The following is a 22,536-nucleotide window of genomic DNA, read 5'->3' on the forward strand; positions in this document are numbered from 1 at the left end:
TTCAGGGTTTTGTTTTTTCTTTAATGTGACATGATGTCCTTTTTTCATAAATCCTGCAGTTAAGACCTTTTCTCCGTACAAGTGCTGTTCACCTTGTTCAGAAAGACAGACAGGAAAAGGCTGTACATGGGTGGTGGGGTTTTTTTTTTTGGTTGGTTGGTTGGTTGTTTTTTTTTGCTTGGTTGCTGTTTTTTTTGTTTGTTGTTTTTTTTTTTTGTTTTTGTTTTTTTTTTGTCTTGGAGGGGACTAAGTTTCAGTTTAAAGCAATCCTCAAGAGCAGAGCTCAGCAGGGCAGTGGAGCAGAGGCAGGAGCCCGGGGCCCGGGAGAGCAGGAGCGAGCAGCTCCCGGCAGAGGGAAGCATCCATCAGCAGAAAAGCTGGAGGAGCACCCCAGAAGCAAGGGACAGGCAGGGAGCTAGCACACGCAGGGAGTCCCCGGCAGCACCCTGCTGCTGCGGAACCACTGACAATACACCAGAGCATACCCAAAAGCAGTTTACAGCGCACAGCTCTCCCTCTCCCCATCCGAAAGAGCCTTGCCATCCATTGTTTTGGTTTACCCTTCCTCCTCTGCAAGACTCTCAGTGGATATGAAGCAATATAGTCGTGTCATCTGGATTTTCTTACTGCAGTATTAACGTTTCCTCTTTAATATTAACATTCCAGAAAGGAAAATTACTCCCATTTATGCTATAAATTCCCAGCTCATTCAAGAATAACACTGTCCCAAATTACCTTCTTGTTACAAGCTTTTATAAACTTATGCATGCAAAAAAGTTGGGGTTTGCATGCAAAAAAGGTTTTGTTTGTTTTTTTTTTTTAATTAATATCTACAGCTGGCATAAAGGAAATATTCAAAAAATAAAATTGAAAATACCACAAAGATCCAAGAACCATCCCCCCAATGCTTAGTGTGTAATTAATTCAGTGTTAAGAAAAACAGCAGTCTGATATCCTTCAGATGTTTGTTCCCCAGATAAAAAAAGAAAAAAAATAATCAAGAGAATAGAATCAACCATACAAAGAAGTGTATTACCCAGCTTAAAAGGAGACTTTAATCTTCTTTCAAGTTTTAATTCTTGCTGCTCTTTTCTTTGCCATACAAGCACAAATAATCTTTCATTTTAAATTCACATCATACACATGATTGTTGAAAGAATACTGCAGTGGTGTGTTTTACAGAGATCGTTGGAACTGCTGTTCCACCAGCTCCCAGGAAAGGGGACCAGGGGGACATATCTCAAAACAGTCTCCTCTGCCCAGTGCAACAAAGCACTGCATGTAGGAGCGGGAAAGACACAGTACCGAAGAAAGGACAAACGAAGATCCTGCCTTTGCTTGTCCTGACACCTTCCCACATAATCATTTGCAACATTATTTGTATCCTCCCAAAGACCCGAACCCCTAGGATTTTCTGCCATGTGGTCTTAAAACCTGTAACCTGAGAAATTCCCCGTTTTACTGGTTTAAAAAACAAGTTCCTTGGACAAGGACAGGAAACAGGAATAGAAGAAATGAAGTGACCTGCCCGAGATCATGCTGCAAGCTGACAGCAGAGCCAGGACTGCAATACACGTCCCCTCACCTCATGGCCTTCCCCTATGCTCAGGGCTGTCCAAGTCCCACCAGTACCAGGAGACCACCGTACCACCACAACACGCACAAGAGCAAAAGTGCAGCTGGAACAGGGCTTTCTTCTCTATCTAAACTGTAACAGCTTTAGCACTTGCAAACAAAAGCACTCATCAGTCCAAAATAGGAATTAACAACCTCAGAACTAAGGAGGACTGGGAGAAGTATGCATTTTGAACTGCCACTAACATGAGACATTGACAATTTCCTATTACATCTCCAGCAATGTTCCAATTTTTAACCAGCTCCCTTTCTCCACAGCCCAGCACACCTCTCCTTCCACCTCTCATGCAAAATCTTTCCTTAGGTCTTTGTGAGTGCCACATTTCAAACATCTGGCCTGCATATCAATGTTTTCTGCATTGCACTCATCAACAAGATCACCTCATTCTGAACTTGTTATTTTTCCCCCCAGTGCAAATTCAGATGATTTAGTGGCTCCATCTGCTTTGTCAAAAGTGCCCAGACACCTCAGCTATATTGCTCATTGAATTGCTTTAGGTGTAGCAGCTCGAATGTGAAGCGTGTTACATTACAGTTTTGCATCTTTATGGAAAAATGCTGGCTGTAAGAACCCAATGGTTCTTTGTATATTGCATTACATACGTATATATTTTAAAATAAAATCTGGTCTTTTTCTGATATTTTAACACCACACTGAATTCCATGAAGCTTGCAAACTCCAAAGACTGGAGAAAAGGAAGCAAGAGTGGAAAAACAGGCAAGAAACCTCTATTCAGCGAGTTCTTGAAATGTGCATAAACAAATTAAGTATTCGGTTTATTCAGCAAAATACGAGAGCACATCAAAAGTGTTCCTGGGTAATAAAAGAGCAGATTAAAAAAAGAGCAAACATACAGATTTCTTCAGTTGCCCACAGTTCAGTGCCACATAGCTCTCTACTTCTTGTTCTCACACACCACAGACCTGGGGGCAGGATACAGGCATCTCACTACAAGACAGACATTGAGGCGCTGGAGCGTGTCCAGAGAAGGGCAACGAAGCCAGTGAGGGGTCTGGAGCACAAGTCTTATGAGAAGCAGCTGAGGGAACTGGGGTTGTTTAGTCTGGAGAAGAGGAGGCTGAGGGGAGACCTTATCTCTCTGTGAAAAGGAGTGTGTAGCGAGGTGGGGGTCGATTTCTTCTCCCAAGTAACGGGCGACAGGACAAGAGGAAATGGCCTCAAGTTGCACCAGAGGAGGTTGAGATTTGATATGAAGAAAAAATTCTTCACCAAAAGGGTTGTCAAGCATTGGAACAGGCTGCCCAGGGAAGTGCTGGAGTCACCATCCCTGGAGCTATTTAAAAGATGGGTAGACGTAGTGCTTAGGGACATGGTTTAGTGGTGGTTTTGGCCGTGCTAGGTTCATGGATGGACCTGATGATCTTAAAGGTCCCTTCCAACCTAGACAATTCTATGATTCTATGATCTGAACCCCGACCGGGGCTTCAGGGAGCCATGGGGCCTCCATGCACCTCAGCTCCCAGACAGCAAGGGGTGGAAAACAGCACAAGACAAACCTCCATCAAGATAAACCCATTACTGACAGCAGGATCCTTCGACACGATAAAATACCAATCTTAAAAGCACAAGATAGGTGGTTTGAGATACAAAGTGGCCAAAATGTTGTTAAATGCGCGTGATGGATGGCTCACAAACAGGGAGAGCTTGAGGTTCATCCAGGCAGACAACTCCTAGAAGCCACTGCATGTACACTTAAAATCAGAAGCTGAAATTGTTAGAAATTCTGCCAAAACCAGTGTAGTTTATCACAATACAAAGACCAGCAAGGGAGCTGCAATCAATATAATTTTTTAAAATTACTCCTGCCATTAAGCTTTCACTACAATTTCCACTTCTATTATGCAACATTTGTTTGGAAGGACAGAGTAGCTATTGTAATTTTTAATCAGAAACTAACAGTTCTGACCCAGAGTGGCTGTCTTTAGTTTTACATCTATAGACTGTTTCATTCTTTTTATATATATCTGTGTATAAAAATGAATAAAATATTTAGACACAATTCTCAAAGAGCATAACTCAACTAACATTCACACTGAAGCAGCAACATGTCAGTGACTACAGCAGGGCAAACAATTATCCTGAAAGATTTTTGAGGCTACTAATAAAATTAAGAATTCTAGAATAGATTTATTTTTTTTTAAAGAAATTCCCTTCCTCACAAAAAGAGCACTTTCAAAGTACAGTAACTTAAGCAGCACATGGCATTTACATTTTCATCTAAATCTTTAAAGCAGCCCATTATTTCCTTAGATTTGAGAAAAGAACCCTGCTTTATTTCACCACACCAGCCATAAATTATTCATTAATTCTGTTTGCTAACTCTGTAACTGGGCCCAGATGTTTCTGCTGGAGAGGCATTCCATAAGAAAAGTTAAATATAGCAAGCTGTGTGGAGGGAGCAGACCTCTCTCTCCCTCGCCCCTCACCACAGCGTGCTCAAATATTACTTGAGAGAAAATAATGAAAACATTTGAAAAATATTCTGAATATGCGAGTCTGTGAAACGACACAGTCTGATCACAAAATTTCACATAAAAGAGCCCCCACACATTCCACTTGGGTGTAACTGAAGTTACTGGTCCTGTCTGTGGGAAAGGTGCTGGCACTTTCACTCGCCAGAGTCAACGGAAAATTTACAAGCAGAGGAACACTCCTTGCCATGCATCATTTACAAATATAAATCAAGACTTAAGTTTTCAATTACAAGAAACACTTCCGAGCCAGCTACTAATGGCAATAACCATGTCGATGAAGAACTGAGCGCATCGTATGGAATTTCTTACAGAATTGACATGGAAACTTACTGGTGGGAACTTTAAATCCATTTCGGTGCTTCGGAAGATCTTCAACCATTTTACGCTAGCAAAGTTGATTAATGCTGACGTTTATAATCCAATACTAAGAGCACAGTCCTGTTGATCAGAATGGAAGCTATCACCTTCAGCCACCCATCCAGACACTGTTATAATTTCTAGTACTTCTCAGCAATTGTCATAAGCTTGTTTGGAAATGCCTAATTTAAGTTAGAAACTATTCCTAATCATTACATAGTTGGAGAAAAAGTTAAAGACACAGGGTTGAACATTGTAGAGCCGCAATCTCTGGAGTTTGGAGACTATTCTCAAGCACACAACACTTCTTCAGTTGTGAGCAATGATCTCGAGGAGAGATTTTGAGAGGTCATCTAGTCCCTTTGCTCTGCTTCAAGGCAAGATCAATCCTATTTAAATCACTGTTCTCGTAATCTGTTCTTAAAAGTTTCGAGTGTAGCAGATTCTATAAAATGACTTTACAGAGGGAGGGTATTTTGGGGAAGACGTTACAGACTGGTGTGGTAATGATGCCACTGCTCTGGTATCAGGTATCAGCTGCTGTCATCCAACTTTACTGCACTTGCAGAGTAGCAGCTGAGCACCTTCTAGCCAAATCCTGTTGTTCTTTGACCACCTGTTTACATAGGATAGCGTGCAAAATCTGCTAAGTCTAACTGTAGTGTTAACAGAGGCACCTTCCCACTAGCTAGCAAACAGGCAAATAAACCTCAGTGTCTATACTATTAGCCACCTTAGAATACGACAAAACTCTGCAGGCTATTCCTAAAAATGTGACTATAGAGAAGACCGAAGTCATAATTTTAGCATGGGAAGGGATACTAGCACAGGCTTTAGTCTCCTTAATGTCAATAATATTAGGAATAATGGAGTAGTAGCACAGGTCAACAGTCTTAGGGCAATAAATATCTTTTTTTTTTTTTCCTAGTCCACACTGCCAGAAATTTTCTTTATTTCTGGTAGCTACTCAAAGTTAGCACAGACAACAGCTACCACAGCATGTCTACCATGGGCAACGACCTCTTCATTTTGCTGTGTGGACAGATCTGAAGGACCTCTCACTTCTACTTTAGAGCTCAGCTGGAAAGCAGCCAATGAGAAGAAAACCAGAACAAATTTTATTTAAGTTAGTCACCCTGACGGCATCTTACAGTTGAGTCCACCTATATGAGGAAATGTTTCCTCTCCAACTCCTAAGGAAGAAGAGAGTTACACAATGTGAAACCTAGAAACTGGACCCAGTTACCGCACATGTGGGAGATAGAAGATGACAAAGGATCTGGAGGCTCTCAGAAAATAAATACCATATGTTGGAACAGTGGAAAGTCTTCTGTGAAATCTTTGTGGTGGGGAAAAGAGGGAGTAGAGTGCAGGTGTGAAGTACCAAAAGGAGTCAAAACAAAAGAATAGACTCCATATTAGAAGCCCATCTTGAAAAAAACGTTTTCTAAAATATGGAGGGAACATTACAGCAAAAGAGAAAGAACTTTTCATCTCCTTTGCACTGCATGACTTTCTAGATCAATGCTGAGCAAAGTTTTTTTTGTGGAGTGAAACCAGCACCTGGTGTATTTCCTCGTTTAGCCATAGTAACAGAAGCTGCAGGAAAGTTTCAGTTCGGACAACCACATTTGGAAAGTGAAACATCAAATCTGATGCACTTTACAAGCAATGTCTTAGCTGCAAACTATACATAGCTAAGTACAATTGTTCAAAGTCCTTGTTTAAGCAAAAACGAGACCATCACGAAACTGTCTGTATGCCTAAATTTGTGCCTAATTATCTTTCTCCACAGGCATTGTGTTTGAAAACAGGCATAAAACCTTAAGTTAACAGGTACTCTAACAACAATTTGTCATGCAGCTCACTTTATAATTATAAAGAGGCTTATGGGAAAAGAAAGCCACATTTAAGACCTACCTGCTTGTATGACCTGTTGCTTAGGCAGAAAAAGAAATGTCACAAGGAAGAACTTTTGGTGTTTAGTCTGTACTGATTTCTATTACAGTAATCTACAGCAATTTAAGCAACCCAAATCTAAAAAGGTCCTGAGAATTTCCCACTTTTGGGAGTCTTATCTGGCCCACTCACTTTACGCGCACATACAAACTGATTATATTCCAACAGAATTAGGACCAGATGGGTTTTAGCTGTAAGCTTGATTTTTTTTTTTTTTTTTAAAGAAAAGACTTGTTCTCTGTTCCTTTTTTTCACCAGAAGATAACAAAAATATTCAACATCTTGAAAAAAGAAAGACAAAAAGAATGTTTACTTTGGTTGTGCTAAGCAGCCAGGTGCTATAATACTGCAAGTTTCATCTGTAGTCTGCAGTGCTGTAAGTTCCACCATGTTAACCATCACATCGGTCTTGTGGCCAGGAAGCTTGGGAAGCACAGAAAGTATCTTTTCTGCGAGATTGTCTCCATGATGACCAACTGCTCCTAGGAAAAAAAAAAAAAAAAAAAAGAGACCCCAAAACTGTCAGGTACATAACTAGAAGGAAAAAAAACACTAAACAACATATAAGGAACTGAGAGCAAAATAACCACCACATGTTCTGGGAAGAAGGACACTGGTAGTCACAACATCAGGACCACAATTAGTTTTCCAAAGATATTTTGTTACAAAAGTAAAATTAATTTCTGGAATGTCTGTGGTTAAAAGTACTGATAACATTTCAGAAAGCTTCATTTAAAAGGCAAAAATTAGACTTAGCTTTACAGCTAGTAGATATTCACTGATTTTTGCACTTAAGTATGCAAAATACTTCTCTTTGCATAAGAAAGTTGTTAGTTAAACAAGATTTGCAATGGTTATTAAAAAAAACAGGCAAACATTTATATATACATGCACACATGCAAACTATGCTTTTCTAAACTAATAGGACTATGCTTAAAAAGGCTGCATACAGGGTGCATACATAGCTACCCAGATAGGTGCATAATATTAAAATAAGCAATTACCAACAACATGCCATCATTAAGGCCATTGCTCCTACATGGACTGAGGTCAGTACAGGTGAAACCAACATGAAATGACTAAAACAACCCAAGTTACATAGTATAAAATGTCAATTTGACCATGTTCCAAGAGAAATTCTGAACTCCAGTTGGCACGTTTTCTTCAATTCTCCTGATTTCAAACACACATGCTCTTCTTTCCAGTCACCAACTCTCAACACAGGCGCTACAACCAACTTACAAACTGTTAAGACTGTGAGCCAAGCCAAAGCAGAAAAACATGACACACACTACAGATGAAAAAGTTGAAGAGGGAGACCAGAAACCTCACTGCCTTAAGGACAGGAACAAGTCGAAGGTATTTGTATTCTGTTACTTTAGCTATGGTTCAGCTACCACCACAGGGCTGGACACCAGGGCTGAGCTTAGTAGTGTTCTCCTGGTTTTATTCACAGGAGAAGGGGGACTTCTGAAGTCACGTTTGAGAGGCAGAAAAAAGATCTTTTAGGCTACAGTCCCACTCCATCAAAGTTTGTCCATGTGGCTCCCTATCTGTTCTCACTTCTGAGCATTTCACAGTATCACAGTATCACAGTATGCTAGGGATTGGAAGGGACCTCAAAAGATCATCTAGTCCAATCCCCCTGTCGGAGCAGGAACACCTAGATGAGGTTGCACAGGAAGGCGTCCAGGCGAGTTTTAAATGTCTCCAGAGAAGGAGACTCCACAACCTCCCTGGGCAGCCTGTGCCAGTGCTCTGTCACCCTCACTGAGAAGAAGTTTCTTCTCAAATTTAAGTGGAACCTCTTGTGTTCCAGCTTGAATCCATTACCCCTTGTCCTATCATTGGTTGCTACTGAGAAGAGCCTGGCTCCATCCTCATGACATTCCCCCTTTATATATTTATAAACGCTAATAAGATCACCCCTCAGTCTCCTCTTCTCCAAACTAAAGAGACCCAGCTCCCTCAGTCTTTCCTCATAAGGGAGATGCTCCACTCCCTTAATCATCTTAGTTGCCCTACGCTGGACTCTCTCCAGCAGCTCTCTGTCCTTCTTGAACTGAGGGGCCCAGAACTGGACACAATATTCCAGATGCGGTCTCACCAGGGCAGAGTAGAGGGGAAGGAGGACCTCTCTCGATCTACTAACCACCCCCCTTCTAATACAGCCCAGGATGCCATTGGCCTTCTTGGCCACAAGGGCACAGTGCTGGCTCAGTCATTTCCAAAGACAGAGGTCTGTTTCAACAGCTGAAGTCAGCTTCACATGCTCCATAAATCCAGAAAAGGCCCTTACAACAAAAATATTAATGGGGTCAGATTATTAAGTACTCTTGGATAAGCAGAAGGTTGTCTCCAGCAAGTCTCCAGCAGCCACGTATCCACGTCATAAAAAACACCTCATGGTTTATCAAATATTCCAAATTGTAGTCGAAGTCAAAAAGAGAAGCAAGGATGAAAAAGCAGGAGAAAAGTAAAGTCAAACTCCATGCTGGCAATGACTCTATCCACAGAAGGCAAGGAAGGCACATGTGTCCAGCATGTGGCAGTACTGCAATGTGGACACCTGGTCGCTCAGCTGGACTGAGATTATCAATTTGTTTCACCAGAGATTGTAATAGTCAAAGAATGACAGCAACTTTCCTTTCTACCATCCCCAGACAGATTTAGACCACTGAAATACAGATGAAACGAGCTGGGCTGTCTTTGCGACTCCCTAAGCCATCTGCTCACCAAAATCCCTACATTCTTCTTACTAGGTCAGTCACTTGTCAGCCACACTGCCGTTATCAACGCTCGCAAAGTTACAGACATGGAAAACAGATGGTAATCTTCTGAACCTCCACCCCCATGTACTGGAAGCAATGTCTATCTCTCCACACTTGCTGCACGCAGGCAACATTTAGCTAGACAAGACATTTAGCTAAACTGGAAACACCTTGAATGCAAATAAACCCACGTTAATTATTAACATCCCTCCTTTCTCCTTGGCAGAGGGGGAAAGTCTCAGTGTATTTAAGTTGCTTCCACAATTAGCAAGTGCCATCTCAGTCTCCTTCCCATAACTGCTACTTCTTGGAGGCTCCCACTGGTCTGCAGGCCCTAATGGCTTTTGCTCTGCCTCATCAAATCAATCAGAAAACATCTCCTGGAGCTTGTAAAAATCCCTATCACCCTTGACCAACTATGTGAACCAGTCAAGATTGGAAAGACAGTTAAACCTCATGAGACTAGGACCAGAAACCACGGGGGAAGTTGCTTTTGAATCACGCTGACTTCAACAGGGTGCACAGGACTGGTTTCCGTCCTCTCTCCTCATTGCTGTTGAGGACAGAAGCTCAGCAGCTTCCCATGACCAACAGTGTTCAAGGCAGTCGGCAGCTTTAATGCTGCCAACACGCACACAGATCGGGTGTTAAAGTGACAAGGAAAACTTGTCTGACCAATGCAAAATAGGAGCCTTCACGCCAGGCTAATATCCAGCCTTGAGGATACAGGAAATCTTACGTACCACACTGTTCTAATTTTACTTTGCCTTCTCATTAAGAGCTACAAACTGAAATACATGACATCTGATACAGGTTGTAACTGGCACAATTGGCAAAGCCGACCAACCGATTCTTTAACAGCATTCAGGATTTCATTAACTACACTCCCCTTCTCCCAAAAAGGCATCAGTGACATATGCATATAAGAAAATATTTTCCTAAGCCCATTACCAGCTCTATATCACACCATTTGTACTCCAATCCTTATCTTCTCCTGATGGTTCTACTGTCTGGTTCAAAAACAAAACAAAGAAAAAAAAATACAGATTTAAGGGGCAACTGCATATCGCAGAAGCAACGTGAGCGTTTGGGCAGTGGGAAGACTTTAAAGTCAGTTGCTAAACAGGATGAGCTTGAATTAGAAAGCAATTCTCCTACAAAGGCATTGCTCACTAGTGAACAAATAATGCAGCTAATTTCTATTGTGGGCTTTTCCTTCAATCAAAGTTTAAATATAAGTCAGTGTGCACCAAAACAGTAGGCAAGCCATATCTTGCCCTCACCATCAAGTCTTCTTAACATCTGCTGTTTTAACTACTTTGTAGATTAGTTCAGGACTGGTGATTTTGGAAAGCTACGTGGACAAACCCACCCCAGTTTTCATGATGTTTCAACACTGCACACTCACCCAATGCTTTTCTGAAGAAGATCACCACTAGGAAGACTTTACACTAAAGGACTCCAGTGGGGCAATTCCTGCGACACAACTTTCTTTGGCAATGCATCACCTCAGTGACAGCAGGGTTTAAAATATCAAGAAGTCAGAAATGTTTACACCTATTCCCTTGAAAGAAGCTGGATATTTGGAGCTCCAGCTCCAAAGCCTATCAATGTTTTGACATATTCTTTCACCCAGAGTTAGCTTAAGCTGACGTTGTTAAACAGTGCTGGAAAGCAGCCTGTATGTTCCCAGGAACCATTCTGCAGCATACAAGGCAAGCTAGAGCATCCCTCCACCCTGCCAAAAGACAGATCTACGTTCTCCTTTGTACGGACGAAGGAACATCAAAGTAGTCAGTTATGTGTCCCACTACGCTGGCTACTGAATCCTAAAACAAACACAAAAACACACACACGCAACCAACAATGCCACAACCTCCCTCTTCCAAAAAAAAAACCCAAAACCTTGTAGCCCAGCAGTAGAAGCAAGGGAGCCCACAGCCAAGCACCACAGCATCAGAGTGCTGCCATAGAAATATGAGATTCCTCATCTCTCAAACAGCTATTGCAACATATATTAAGAGTAGTAAATTGGGAGATAAGAAACACTTAAGCATCTGCTCAAGGCTCATGTAATTTCCAAGTCCCCTGCACTGACCTAGCCACCTGCAGTTTTCTTTAAATAGGCAAAACTCATTCCATTTGTTTTGCATTTATTATCTCTGTAAAGCCTCTATAACAAATTTAACGTCTGAAGTATTTAAAAACCTGTTACAAAAAATTGTGTGCCTATTCCACAGGCTTTACAAACCATGCCACAGCAGAGGCTGCACCCTGACCCGCAGTACTGAGTTGACACAACTTGAATATTTTCAGCTGCCATCACTCCTCACAGCTGCAGTCTACAACCTCAGGTAACTTGAATAATTTAAGCATCAGTTGCCTCCTGTGTCAAATCCCCAGCCTGGTTCATAAAAAGTAGACTTCTGTACTCTACGGGCCTCAGTATTTATGTTTTCAAAGCCTCATCTTATATGGAAAGGAAGAAAAAAACATGGTTTTGTTTCCTTTAAAAAGACATTGGTGTCAACCCACCAGTGCATCAACTTGGCAGATGCTGCAATCAAACGGAGCACGAGTAAAGTGCTCCAGATTAGAAACATGACAGATATAGACAACTACAAACAGTTTAAAACAAAAATAATCCAAAAGAAATATTAGTCAGAACCAGACTTGACCAGAAAGGTACAGGCCTACGTTAATGTTCACTCTCATCTTCCTCTATGAATGGGATTATGCAGTGGGAAGATTAAGGCACGCCGCAACTTTCTTGTCGCTGTGGCTGCTCCCAGGAACTGCAAGGGAATGGTATCTACACTTCGTTGATGAGAGCCTGAACTGTTGTTTTTTTTTTTTAATCTATTGTAAGGCTGAAAACATTACAACTAGCTCAAGGGTGCGATGCAAAGATGATGCCTGGCTGCCAGTGGGAGAGATGATACAGAGAGTTAAACCTGAGTTCGCAGCCTTGGCTGTGGGGAAACATTCCTGTGATTTTGACTGATACATGCAAAAGTGCTCCAGGAAGATAAAAGTGCTGTTGCTGATGGCACTGAAATATCCAACTTCAACAACACTCATACAAAGGTTATGATACAAAGCTATACATGAACTGCACAGGCACTCCCCGCTATTCATTCTTCTCTGTCTTCTGCTCTCTGTATTGCATTTCAAGCTCACCTGCACATAGCAGCGGGCGAGACCTCACTATTCCCTGCGCTTACAGCAGCCCACATCCCAAAGGCTGCAAAGCACCAAGAGACTGGAAAGAGAAACAGATCGAGCTGTTCTGAACACCGATATCTGAAAGGTATCAATGAGCTTACAAATGAAAAAGAAAATCTGGGAAGCCGGAAAAACTGCTTCATAAAAGGCGAATGCTGACAAGGTGGTGACTGAGAAACACATGGAAGGAGCATGGGGTTACAATATGGTATCACAATGCAAATATTTACAGGCAAAAATGTTAGAGGAGAAAAATAAAGAGCAACTAAGGTGCCAGAGCTAGCCCTGACTTTAACCAGTGTCACTTATCACAGCACCACTTTAGCTGAGAGGATTTATTCTGCTTTTTTAAGGCAAAGGTAGTGAACTTTAAGACAATAAATTGGCAAACAAAAGCAGCACTGCACATACATGCAGATTACGGACAGCACCAGTAACAAAGTGTTATGCAATCGGAATTCAAGAAGTGAGCACGAAATACTAATCCTGGGATCTCTCCAGGGCATAAAAACACATATCCCACCTTCTGGGGCACTGATTTATCCCTCAGATCTTACACTGCAGGGATGGGCAGTATCCATGCCATCCCCAGTTGAAGCCACGCCACTGCAGTGAGAGGAAAGGCCATAAAAAGGAGACCCCTGTTACAGCTCAACTGAATATTATGCATACAGGACAAAAAGGAGAATTACTTATCATAATTCAGTATTTTCCTCTATATTCATTAAATACAGCATGCATAAGTAATGCTGAACACACACACACACAAAAAAAAATTAGATTATAAAAAGTATGCAATAGAGCTCAATCCAAATTTAAAGTAATAGCTCAGAAGAGATTTGAAGAGATTCTTTGCATCATGGAACCTAGAAAGGTAACCTAGTCAGTTAGGCCTTCTAATTTTTTGGACAGAAAAATGTGCCATTTCATATGTCACTAATTCTTTTTTAAAATAATTGTCACAACAAAGATAATACAGTTTCTTGACACTGGCACCAGAGGTTCTTTACCAAAATGTACTTAACACTTCTTTAGTATGTTCTTTAAAGTGGAAAGTTCATGATATTTATTTAAGTACCAGTATTTTCCATTAGTTCAGTTGTTTGCAAATGCAGCACCAGAAAAGGCACTTTTGAGACATTTTGTATTTTACTATTAGAAATCAATTGGTATTACTGAAAAATATTTGTTATTCTAACCTAACACCTTATTTGTTCTAGATAGGAAAGGAACGTGAGCCAACAATAAGACATCTGTTAATGCAACTCCTTTAGACATCATCTAGAGTTACCCAAAGCTGTATTCCTGTATACACGTCTTCGAGTTACAAAATACTTGCCTTCTGATAGCCTATTCAGAGTGATTTAAAGTCACCTGGCTCAGAGCAGTAGCCTGACTTAATCAGAGAGTATCCCAGCACCTACACCTAATGAACCTCCAGGTTTTTGTGGAAGTGCTTGGAATATGAAAGCATTCTTACAATTCACAGATACGTAACCACTTCTCTTATCTGCAGTCCACATGTTGGACAAGATTCAGGTATCAATAAGACATTTACAAATCAAATCCAAAAATCTTTCATCTTTAGAGAGCGGAGACTTAAAAAGTTGTTTGAAATGAGCTGCAAAAGAGAAAGTCTACCTCAAAGACTTCCATCTGCACTGAGCTGTTATTTGAAAAAAACAAAACAAAACAAACAAACAAAAAACTTTTCCACTGCTGACTGCAAATGCGTAACATAGCTTGAAAAAAAAATTCAGTGGCCCAGTTGCCAATACCAAGCCGGAAACTTGCAGATAGGAATTTTTAGCTTTTACAAAGTGTAAGGCTGAAATTCAACAGACTCATTCACCTGAAGGCCAAGCAGTGAGGTCAGAGGTCAGCCAGGGGAGAGAACACAATAGGCTGAATACACTTAAGAAAATTAAGGTTTCAGGTACAACTTAATTCTGCCATTTCCCACTTCTTGACAACTGATTTCACAACTTAAACACTGTTCTTTTTACCATACAATTTCTAGCAAACGAATGAAACAGATCTCATTGTGTGGCACTAAATTCAAGCCCATATAGTGCTTTACCTCTGAAATGCACTAGATTTTTCTTCCTTCAGTTTGCACTGTACTTGATGGCAAGAGTACAGTATCATGTCCAAAGCATAGGAAGGGTTCAATGCAACTGCCAATGAATTCTGGAGACGTTCGTTGGTAACAAAAGAATGGCTGCGTGAAGGGATCTTGGTTTCAGTTACAGATACTGAAGAGAATATATTCCTAAAAAAATGAATACTTTACTTTCTCATCCTTATTCCAAGAGCTTTGATGTATCCCCTCCAAGGCTATCCCACCACAGCCCTGATGTTTTCTCCAAAAAACCTTCTCCTACTGAAGGTCCAGACTTCACTTCCCAGATATAAGCTTGTACCAATTGTCTCTCTTTGTGCCTCCTCAACAGCCTCCTTGTCAGGCAGCTCCCTGTCACCCACAATTCCCAGCTCCTTTTCTTGTTTTAAATTCTGCCCACCACATGAGCGCACGAATCCTTGCCCAGTTTCACTGGTTCCCACCCCAAATGGGCACTCCTCTCAGAGTTTCATTTCAAGGCTCTTCATCCAAGTCCACTCTCCTGCAGTCTTCCCAGCAATCCTCCCAAACGCAGCACAGCATTAACCGCCCAGATCCACAGCTGCTCTTCAGCACATTGTCAATAGCTATGAACCCTATGGCAGTGCAAGGATACAGAGCCAAAATCGAGGGAAAAGGGGAAAAAAAGACAGAAGACAATTCAGAAACAGGTGAGCTGCAGGCACAACACTGTGCCAAACACTTGCTTTGGGACATGTGATGGCAAAATTATGACCTGAATTATTGACCATGGATAATGCAAACAGAACCAAGCCCACGCACTGTATATGAGAGCAGGTCTATCAATAATATGATGGGGTAAGTGAGTGCAGCCACTCCTATATATCAATTATTCCCTGAGTTTACCATTTCCTCTAAAAGACGGTTTATTCTAGAAGTGAGAGCCTGATACAAACTTTTTCTGGGTCACTGGCCCAGCACCTTGCTGGCGACTCGTTCCATCACTCTTTCCCTTTCTGCCCTTTTGATAACACATCTTACCAGCTTAAAAGACTTTACCTCGCCTACCAAGCTTGCAGGTTGATTACATGACATTCTCCTTCTGACAGTTTCCCAATGGAGACTCACACACTCTCTACACTTTTGCATCAATTCAACATTAATTGGCAGTTTCCCAACTTTTGCATCAATTCTACATTAATTAGCAATATTAAATTTACCATATGGTTCATTCTTACATTCATTTGAAAGCATAAGTTACACTTACCCAGAAAGTGCTGTATAAACAATTCTGTATTGTTTTCACTCAAACATAGTGTTTTCCAACACCAGCCATATACAATCGCTTCACTTAAAGACTAAGCATAATGCATAGCATATAAAAACCATATATATATGTATATATACAGAGACACTTCCAGGCATATAGATATAGCTAAGTGTATATATGGATGCATATCTGTTTAGACAGGCATAACGCGAAGGGTGACAAGTAGATACACTGGGAAACACTTTTCAGTAATCCACTAAGCACAGTCTGAAACATGCAGACCGTTTCCCTCACGCCTTGGGATGCCACACTGGCACAACTAAGGTCTCTAGTTTGCAGCCAAGTGGAAGTGCCGGCAACAAACCCTTGTGTTTCCAGCAGAGCTTTCTGCTTCACTCTGGGTTTCTGTGACCTGCTGGGGAGCAAGGATGTGTGAGCAGCCACCACGGCCACAGTGTTACACGTGCTGCCAGGCCACGAGGACTACTCCTGCAACTACCTGAAACCCTCCTGACGGGGTGGATGTGTGCCTGCAGGGATGACAGCCCCGCGCCAGCAGTGGATTTCTTACCAGCGAGGTCCAATGTCCTGTCCACGAAGACTACGGAGGCCTTGTTGGTGGCTGTCCTCCTCCTGTTTCTGGCCGAGGCGTAGCTTGCCAGCTCAGCGGCGATGACCCTGCTGAGGGCCCCCACGGCAAAGCTCTCCTCCCGCAGGCCCAGGGCGGTGAAGAGAGCATCGAGGTCGCCCACCACGGCCCGCAACGCCGCCCGCAGCTCGGCGGGCAGGGCGCCCAGCCCGACCTCCGCGGGGCCGGGCCCACCGGGGCAGGGCAGAGGCGGAAGCAGCGCCGCCAGGGCGGGCAGCAGGCAGAGCTCCGCCGAGACGGGCGCCAGGAGCGGCGGGCCCCGCAGGACCACCTCGGCGCGGCCGCCCTCGCCCATCCACCGCCGCAGCGTCTCCTCCAGCTCGGCCGGCCCGCCGCCCTCCGCCTCGCCGCCGGACACCAGCACGCAGTGCCGCACGGCGCCCTGGCCCAGCACCCCGCGCACGGCGGCGGCTGTGCCGCCCCGCAGCGCTCCGCTCACCACGAAAACGACGCGGGCCGCCCCCGCCGCCTCAGCGGCCAGCGGCCTGACGGCCAGCGCCCCCGCTGCCAGCAGCTCCCCCGCCCCGCCGCCGCCCCAGTGCAGCGCCTCGGCGGACGCCGCGTCCAGGAAGACGACGGCCCGGCGCGCCCTGGCGAACACCGGCTCCCAGGCCTGCCGGCACACCCGCCGCAACTCCGGTACCGGCACCGGCACCGCCATGGCGGGCAGCGCTGACAGCCACAACACAGCGCACGTGCCCGGCGCGCCGCCGTCGCCGAGAGATGACGTGGCGGGCGGGGGTTGGCTGCCCGCCGGACGGGGAGGGGCGGGGCGTCCCTGAGAGGAGCGGGGCCGGTGGCGGTGGAGAGGTCGCTGAGGGGAGGGAGCGGAGACCCGGGTGTCTCTGGCGGGGTTCACGGCGGCGGTGAGGCCCTTCCTCCGCCCGCGGGGGCTGTGCTGTGGCGTCCCCAAGGGACGGCTACCGGGTGCGGGGCCGGGTGTCCCCAGGGGTTAGCTCCCGCCCTGCCTGGGCTCTTACACCGCGAGAGCAGCAGCGGGGACGCGCCTCTGGGAGAGCGGAGGAGAGGGTAAGGGGCTCTTTTTGCTGGCAGTGCCAAATTCTGACAAACGCTAAAAAGTTTTTCTCGCCTAATGTCTATATTAGAAACTCTGCTACAGTCTGTGGCCCTGGCCGGTATCGGGAGGGACGTCTGAGCACTGACATTTTCCTGAAAAGGCTGGAAGCTGCTTTGGTCTTGCTCCTGGTAAATGTTAAAGCAATTCAGTGTCGCTGTTTATGTCACTGCCTCTTGTTTGCTGCATTGGTAGATTTGTTATACCCAAAGAACAACTGTTTTGATGATGCTTTTTAAATGTATAGCACTGGAAAGGTGAAATTTCCATCGCCATTCCCTGTCCTGTCATTCTGTATGTTTTGTGTGTTAGTTGTAATGAATCTAGTTGTTGATGAGCTAGCAACAGTAAATAGTCTCTTTTAATAAATGTAACTTCTATGATACACAGGTGGAGGTATATGACATTAATTTGATTCCATTTCTCCTTTAAAAAGCTCTTGATCTCAAAATCAGTTTCAAAGCTAACTAGAAAAAAACGTCATAAAATGCATCTACAGTTTCTTCTCCCCAGATGGCTCAATTGCACATCTGTGTTCTACATAGTATTTTACTTGGGCAACCTCCTCAGTAGAGAATGAGTAAGATACTTTTTCTGACATAGTGGGTTTGTCAGCAATAACAAAAAGATAAATGATTTATCTAATTCATCCACTACCTTAACTGGTCTTCCTAGGTCTCTTGCAGGTTCAGCTGGTTTCAGAACACTGAAAAACATGAATAATATGGAATCACCATATTTCTAGTAATTAAATTAAAACCTCTTCTTCCAGTCTGCTCCCTGCACATTCGTACTCTGATGGATTCTTCCCTCTTCCAAACTCGGGCTCATGTCTTTGTGCTGTTCTAACCCCAATCTGTTATTTTAACCTTAGGGCATATAACTTTATGGTGCTAGAAAAATATGTACCTTAATAGCCTTCTCAACTATTTTGATTTGAAAACTGAATGCAAAGAAAGGATCGGGGATGATTAACCACTGGCCCTCTGAGCTTATAGACAAGTACAATTATCCTCCTCTCAGGTTGAATTACCTTGAAGATTATGTATCTCAGAGCTTTTGCTTTATGCTTGAGTGCCATGGACAAAAGCTAGATATATTATGGCTTGTCCAACTCCTTAGTTACCATTTTTAAAAGCTTGTTTGTGGTTTTGTTTGTTTTGTGTTTTTTTTTTTCAGACACAGTGCCGAACAGCAGATGCTTTTTTTTAAGAAAACAAATAGCTTTTTACTGTATAAATACTGTATAGATTGCAACAAGCTCTGCCTATGCTAACATTGAAGAAAAGGATTACTAGCCAGAAGACAAAATGAGGCTAATCAGTTTAAAGCATTGCAGTTAAATTACAAAACAAAACTATCTAGCAGGTTTTACAGCTTATTTTATCCTGTGTGCAAATTTACAACTACTGCATTAGGAAAAAAAACTGTATTAAAGGGCTCCCATGAACTTCGTATCTTGTTGTGGGTTTCTGGAGTGCATCTCATCAGTTGGATGTTTATGCAGCTTGCAAAGATGTCATCTTCTGTCCTCAGCCTTTTAGCTACCCAGGGCCTTGGGACAAGCCTTTTTTTTTTTTTCAGACCCCAACTGCTGCTCTCCCTCTGCGCAGCAGTAAGGAGAAAGTGCAAGGTTCCTTCCAGAGGCTGGGACTGGTGGGAGGTTTTACCTTTGAGGGCAGAAGTTAAAATGCCACCTAGGCCAGCACTTTGTCCTTGGAAGCAAGGCAGGAAAGGGGCTCAAAGCACCCTTTTTGTCCAGCCAGAGCCAGAGGTGGGTAAAGATCTTCCTGGGAGCAGTAGAAGGCCAGCAGCTGTTTTCAGGACTTAGCCTTCTCGTGACAGCTTCCAATGTTCAAGATGGGTTTTTATGTGACCACCAGCTGAATGTGAATGCCTATTTAAAGGCATCTACAAGGAAAAGTGCTTTGAGGATCTGTGGTGGTGCATTTTAAGAGATTTTATGTTCTACTCCTGATTTCTCTTCCTGGTGTATTCCACATAAGTATTTTTCTTCTTCCTTGTGCCTACATTCAAAGGAAACTATTGAGAGTGCTACCGTATCCTTTAATGTTGGCCAGAAGTGTGTTAAATGGCCAAGTGAACAAAATGGGAATGAAGATACTGATGTCCAGTAAGAGATACTACAATACAGACTTGTTTTACAAGAAAGAAGTGTCTGGAAACGTCTTGAGTGAAAAACACCTCTGCTGACTCCACTACTATATGTATAAAAAATGGGATCGCGTGATGGAAAACCTACCCAATTATACCACGTAATTCATGATCTGTATGTGACACCCAAACATTTAATTCCAGGGGGAGAAAAGATGCCTTTTGAGAAGGTAGTTTGTTCATGTGAACTCCACTGAAATGTCATGCTATATATGAAACTTTAAAACAAGGTTCTCTATGCAGGCAATTCAAAGAATCAGCTTTCCCCACTTAGAGTTGTGGTGTGTTTATAATACAGTCAAGCCCTGTGGTGTGATTTTTCACAAGCTGCCCTGCTGTGAAGGAGGGGTCCCTTTTTTTTTAGTGTTCACAAACATCCTAAGATGCCAAAGAGTCCATTTGTACACACTAGTCAGAACTTGTTTTGACAGTTGTTGGTACTTAAAATTTTCTAATGAATCTTGCAGTTGTTAGTGCAGTGTTCACAGATGTAAAGTGAGAAAATCATCAGTAAAAACGTCTCACTGTTTCCCACTGCTTTTAAACTAGAGCAATTTCTTCACGAAACGCATAGCTACACTCTGGAACGCTCACAGCACCCTGTGAATGTTAAACACTTACTGGAGCTAAAAATAAAATTAGGCAATTTGTGGAGGAAGAAAAAAAAAAAAAAACACACAAACCAAAAACACATGAAGAGTTGTTAAACCTAAAATATTACCTCCAGCTGGGAGGGTCCCCGAGCTGAGAGCTAGGACAGTACCAGCAGAAGTAGCAGCGCGTTTATCCTGTGGATCGCCTGCCCCCGGCAGCTGCCATCAGCCGGCGGTGGAAGCGCGGCACCGGACCCCGCGGGTGTGGGGCCGGGGCCCGCTCCTGGAGGTGGGCGAGGGTGTCCCGGAGGAGATGGCCGAGCTGCCGCTGATCCCTGCCCCGGAGCCTGCGGCAGAGCGAAGGACCGCCGAGAGGAGCGGAGACAAAGGGAAGGCGGCTCGGGCGGGCACGCCGCGCCTCGGCAGGGTGGGGATGGCATAGCCCAGGTGAGTCCCGTCGCGGGGACGCAGCCCCCGGGCTGGGCCCGGCTGCTCTCCCCCTTCCCCTCCGGCCCGGCCCGCTCCTCCGGCTGGCAGCCAGGAAGCCCCTCCGCTTCTCATGGCCCCCGGCGGCCCAGCAGGGCCCCTGGAGGAGCGGAGGGCGCCGGGCCGCGTCCCCTGGCCGCCGGGCCGCCCCCCCCCGCCGCATGCCGGTGCCCAGGGCGCCGCGGGGCCGGGCCGGGCCCGCTTCCTGTGCGTGTCACTCATCGGCGGGGGAGGGGAAGCGCCGAGCGGGCGGCGGCCGTTCCTCCGCCAGCGGTGCCGTTGGGCCGGCCGGGCGGGCGTGCGCTCGCAACCCCCCCAACCGTTGCCCGGTCGCGGCCTGAGGTGCCGGCGGAGACCCCGGGCGGCGCGGCGGTGCTGCCCAGCGGCGGGAGGCCCCGGCGCCGCCGGGCCTGGGCCCTCAACTCCCGCGGGAGGCGGCCATGTCTACCGGCGAGGTGGAGCGGCTGTCGGCGGACCTCGGCGGGGCCGCCGGCGACGAGGAGGAGGAGTGGCTCTATGGCGGTACGGACCTTCCCAGACCCCCGTCCCCAGCCCACCTCCCCCCCGGCGCTCTGCGCTGTCCCGCCGCCGCGGCGGGCGGGAGCGGTGGTGTGTGTGAGGGGGTGGGTAGGCCGCGGCGTGCGCCGCCTCGCCAAGCCGGTCCGTAGCTGAGTGCGGCCCGCACCTGCCCGCCGCGCCGGGCTGGCCGGCGGACGTTTAAAAGGGTGCCCCCCTCCCCGTCTCGCCACCCCCGCGGCTGCTCAGTCCCCTCCTCCTGGCCGTCCCTCCGGCGGTGCCGTCCCGGGGCCGTGCGTGGCCCCCTCCCCTCCGCCGCCGCCTCGGCGGGGGCTGCCGGCCCCGCGTGCGCTCGGCCGCCGGTGTGTGGGGCGCTGAAGGTGTCCGGGCCCCTCTGAGGCCCCGCGTGGCGCTCCTGCCCTACAGGCACCCCCTGCCCGGGCTCCCGGCTTTGAAGTACTGAAGCAGGCTTAACCTTTGATGCGTAAACTTTCTTTACAACTTTAGGGGCTTCCCTTACGTTCAAATCGTAATGAAACCTGTAAATGAAACCCTGCGCCTGTGGCGGACCTGTCAGAACGGAGCACTGTGAGGGCTCAGCGGCCTGCTCGACTCATTCCACGGTTGAAATATTACGAAAATGTTTCAATAGTAAAGTGAAGGGTTGCCTAATAATCTGCATGGCAACATGTCTGTTGGCATTCAGGGGATTTTATTCTTAAATACTGTGTTTCTTTTCTCTTGCGGTAGATGAAAATGAAGCAGAGAGGCCCGAGGAAGAAAAAGCTAGGTGAGTACCTTGACAACTGGAGGTCCTGTAGCGTGGCTGCACAAAAATTGTATTCATTACATTCTTCTCCACAGCAGCTTGGTAATCTGTAATGCCTGGACACACTCTGGTGCATTTGAAAATCCCCTTAAGATAGCATGCTTGGCCTGCTAGAATGACTTGGCTTTTCTGTGAAATGAGTTTACCTGTGAAATTGGGACACTTGAGTGTGAAAGTTATTCTAAGTTTTAACTGTATGGACAGCAATAGCCTCTCACAGAATGCCAACAGGTCTTTTATTTCTGTAATCATTGTGCTCCGGTCTTAGTAATGGATCAGGACTTCATTTGTTCTAGATAATTTAGAAATTAAAAGAGAGTCTCTCTCACAAAGAGTTTCCAATGTAGTTACAAAAAGAGGAATACAAGGAAGCAGTGGAAGATTGCCAGCTACTTTGATGTGCAGGTCACATAACAC

The 22,536-nt window shown here is 45.1% G+C and overlaps 2 protein-coding genes across 4 annotated transcripts in view; one reads left to right on the forward strand and one right to left on the reverse strand.

Annotated features, from left to right (window-relative positions):
* SCFD2 (sec1 family domain containing 2) overlaps nt 1-17,106 on the reverse strand; it is a gene marked incomplete at its 5' end in the record, with an annotated part of 209,598 nt that extends 192,492 nt beyond the window's left edge. Inside the window, 2 exons of the mRNA XM_082483103.1 lie at nt 6,761-6,929; nt 16,368-17,106. Coding sequence (XP_082339229.1) covers nt 6,761-6,929; nt 16,368-17,106 — 908 coding nt within the window. The remainder of the gene's footprint in view (nt 1-6,760; nt 6,930-16,367) is intronic.
* A 3,938-nt stretch (nt 17,107-21,044) lies between these two features.
* The window catches only part of FIP1L1 (factor interacting with PAPOLA and CPSF1), a 45,008-nt gene continuing 43,516 nt past the window's right edge, over nt 21,045-22,536 (forward strand). For 2 of the 3 annotated variants that reach the window (XM_082482531.1, XM_082482533.1), the window contains exons 1-2: nt 21,045-21,296; nt 22,041-22,080. In XM_082482531.1, the coding sequence (XP_082338657.1) occupies nt 21,215-21,296; nt 22,041-22,080 (122 nt within the window). In that variant the 5' untranslated portion in view covers nt 21,045-21,214. Of the gene's footprint in view, nt 21,297-21,797; nt 21,942-22,040; nt 22,081-22,536 lie in introns of all 3 variants that reach the window. The other variant, XM_082482532.1, reaches the window with a different exon arrangement.

Source organism: Vanellus vanellus (genome assembly GCF_965231255.1).
Source record: "Vanellus vanellus genome assembly, chromosome: 4".
In the NCBI taxonomy this organism is placed as follows: Eukaryota; Metazoa; Chordata; class Aves; order Charadriiformes; family Charadriidae; genus Vanellus; species Vanellus vanellus.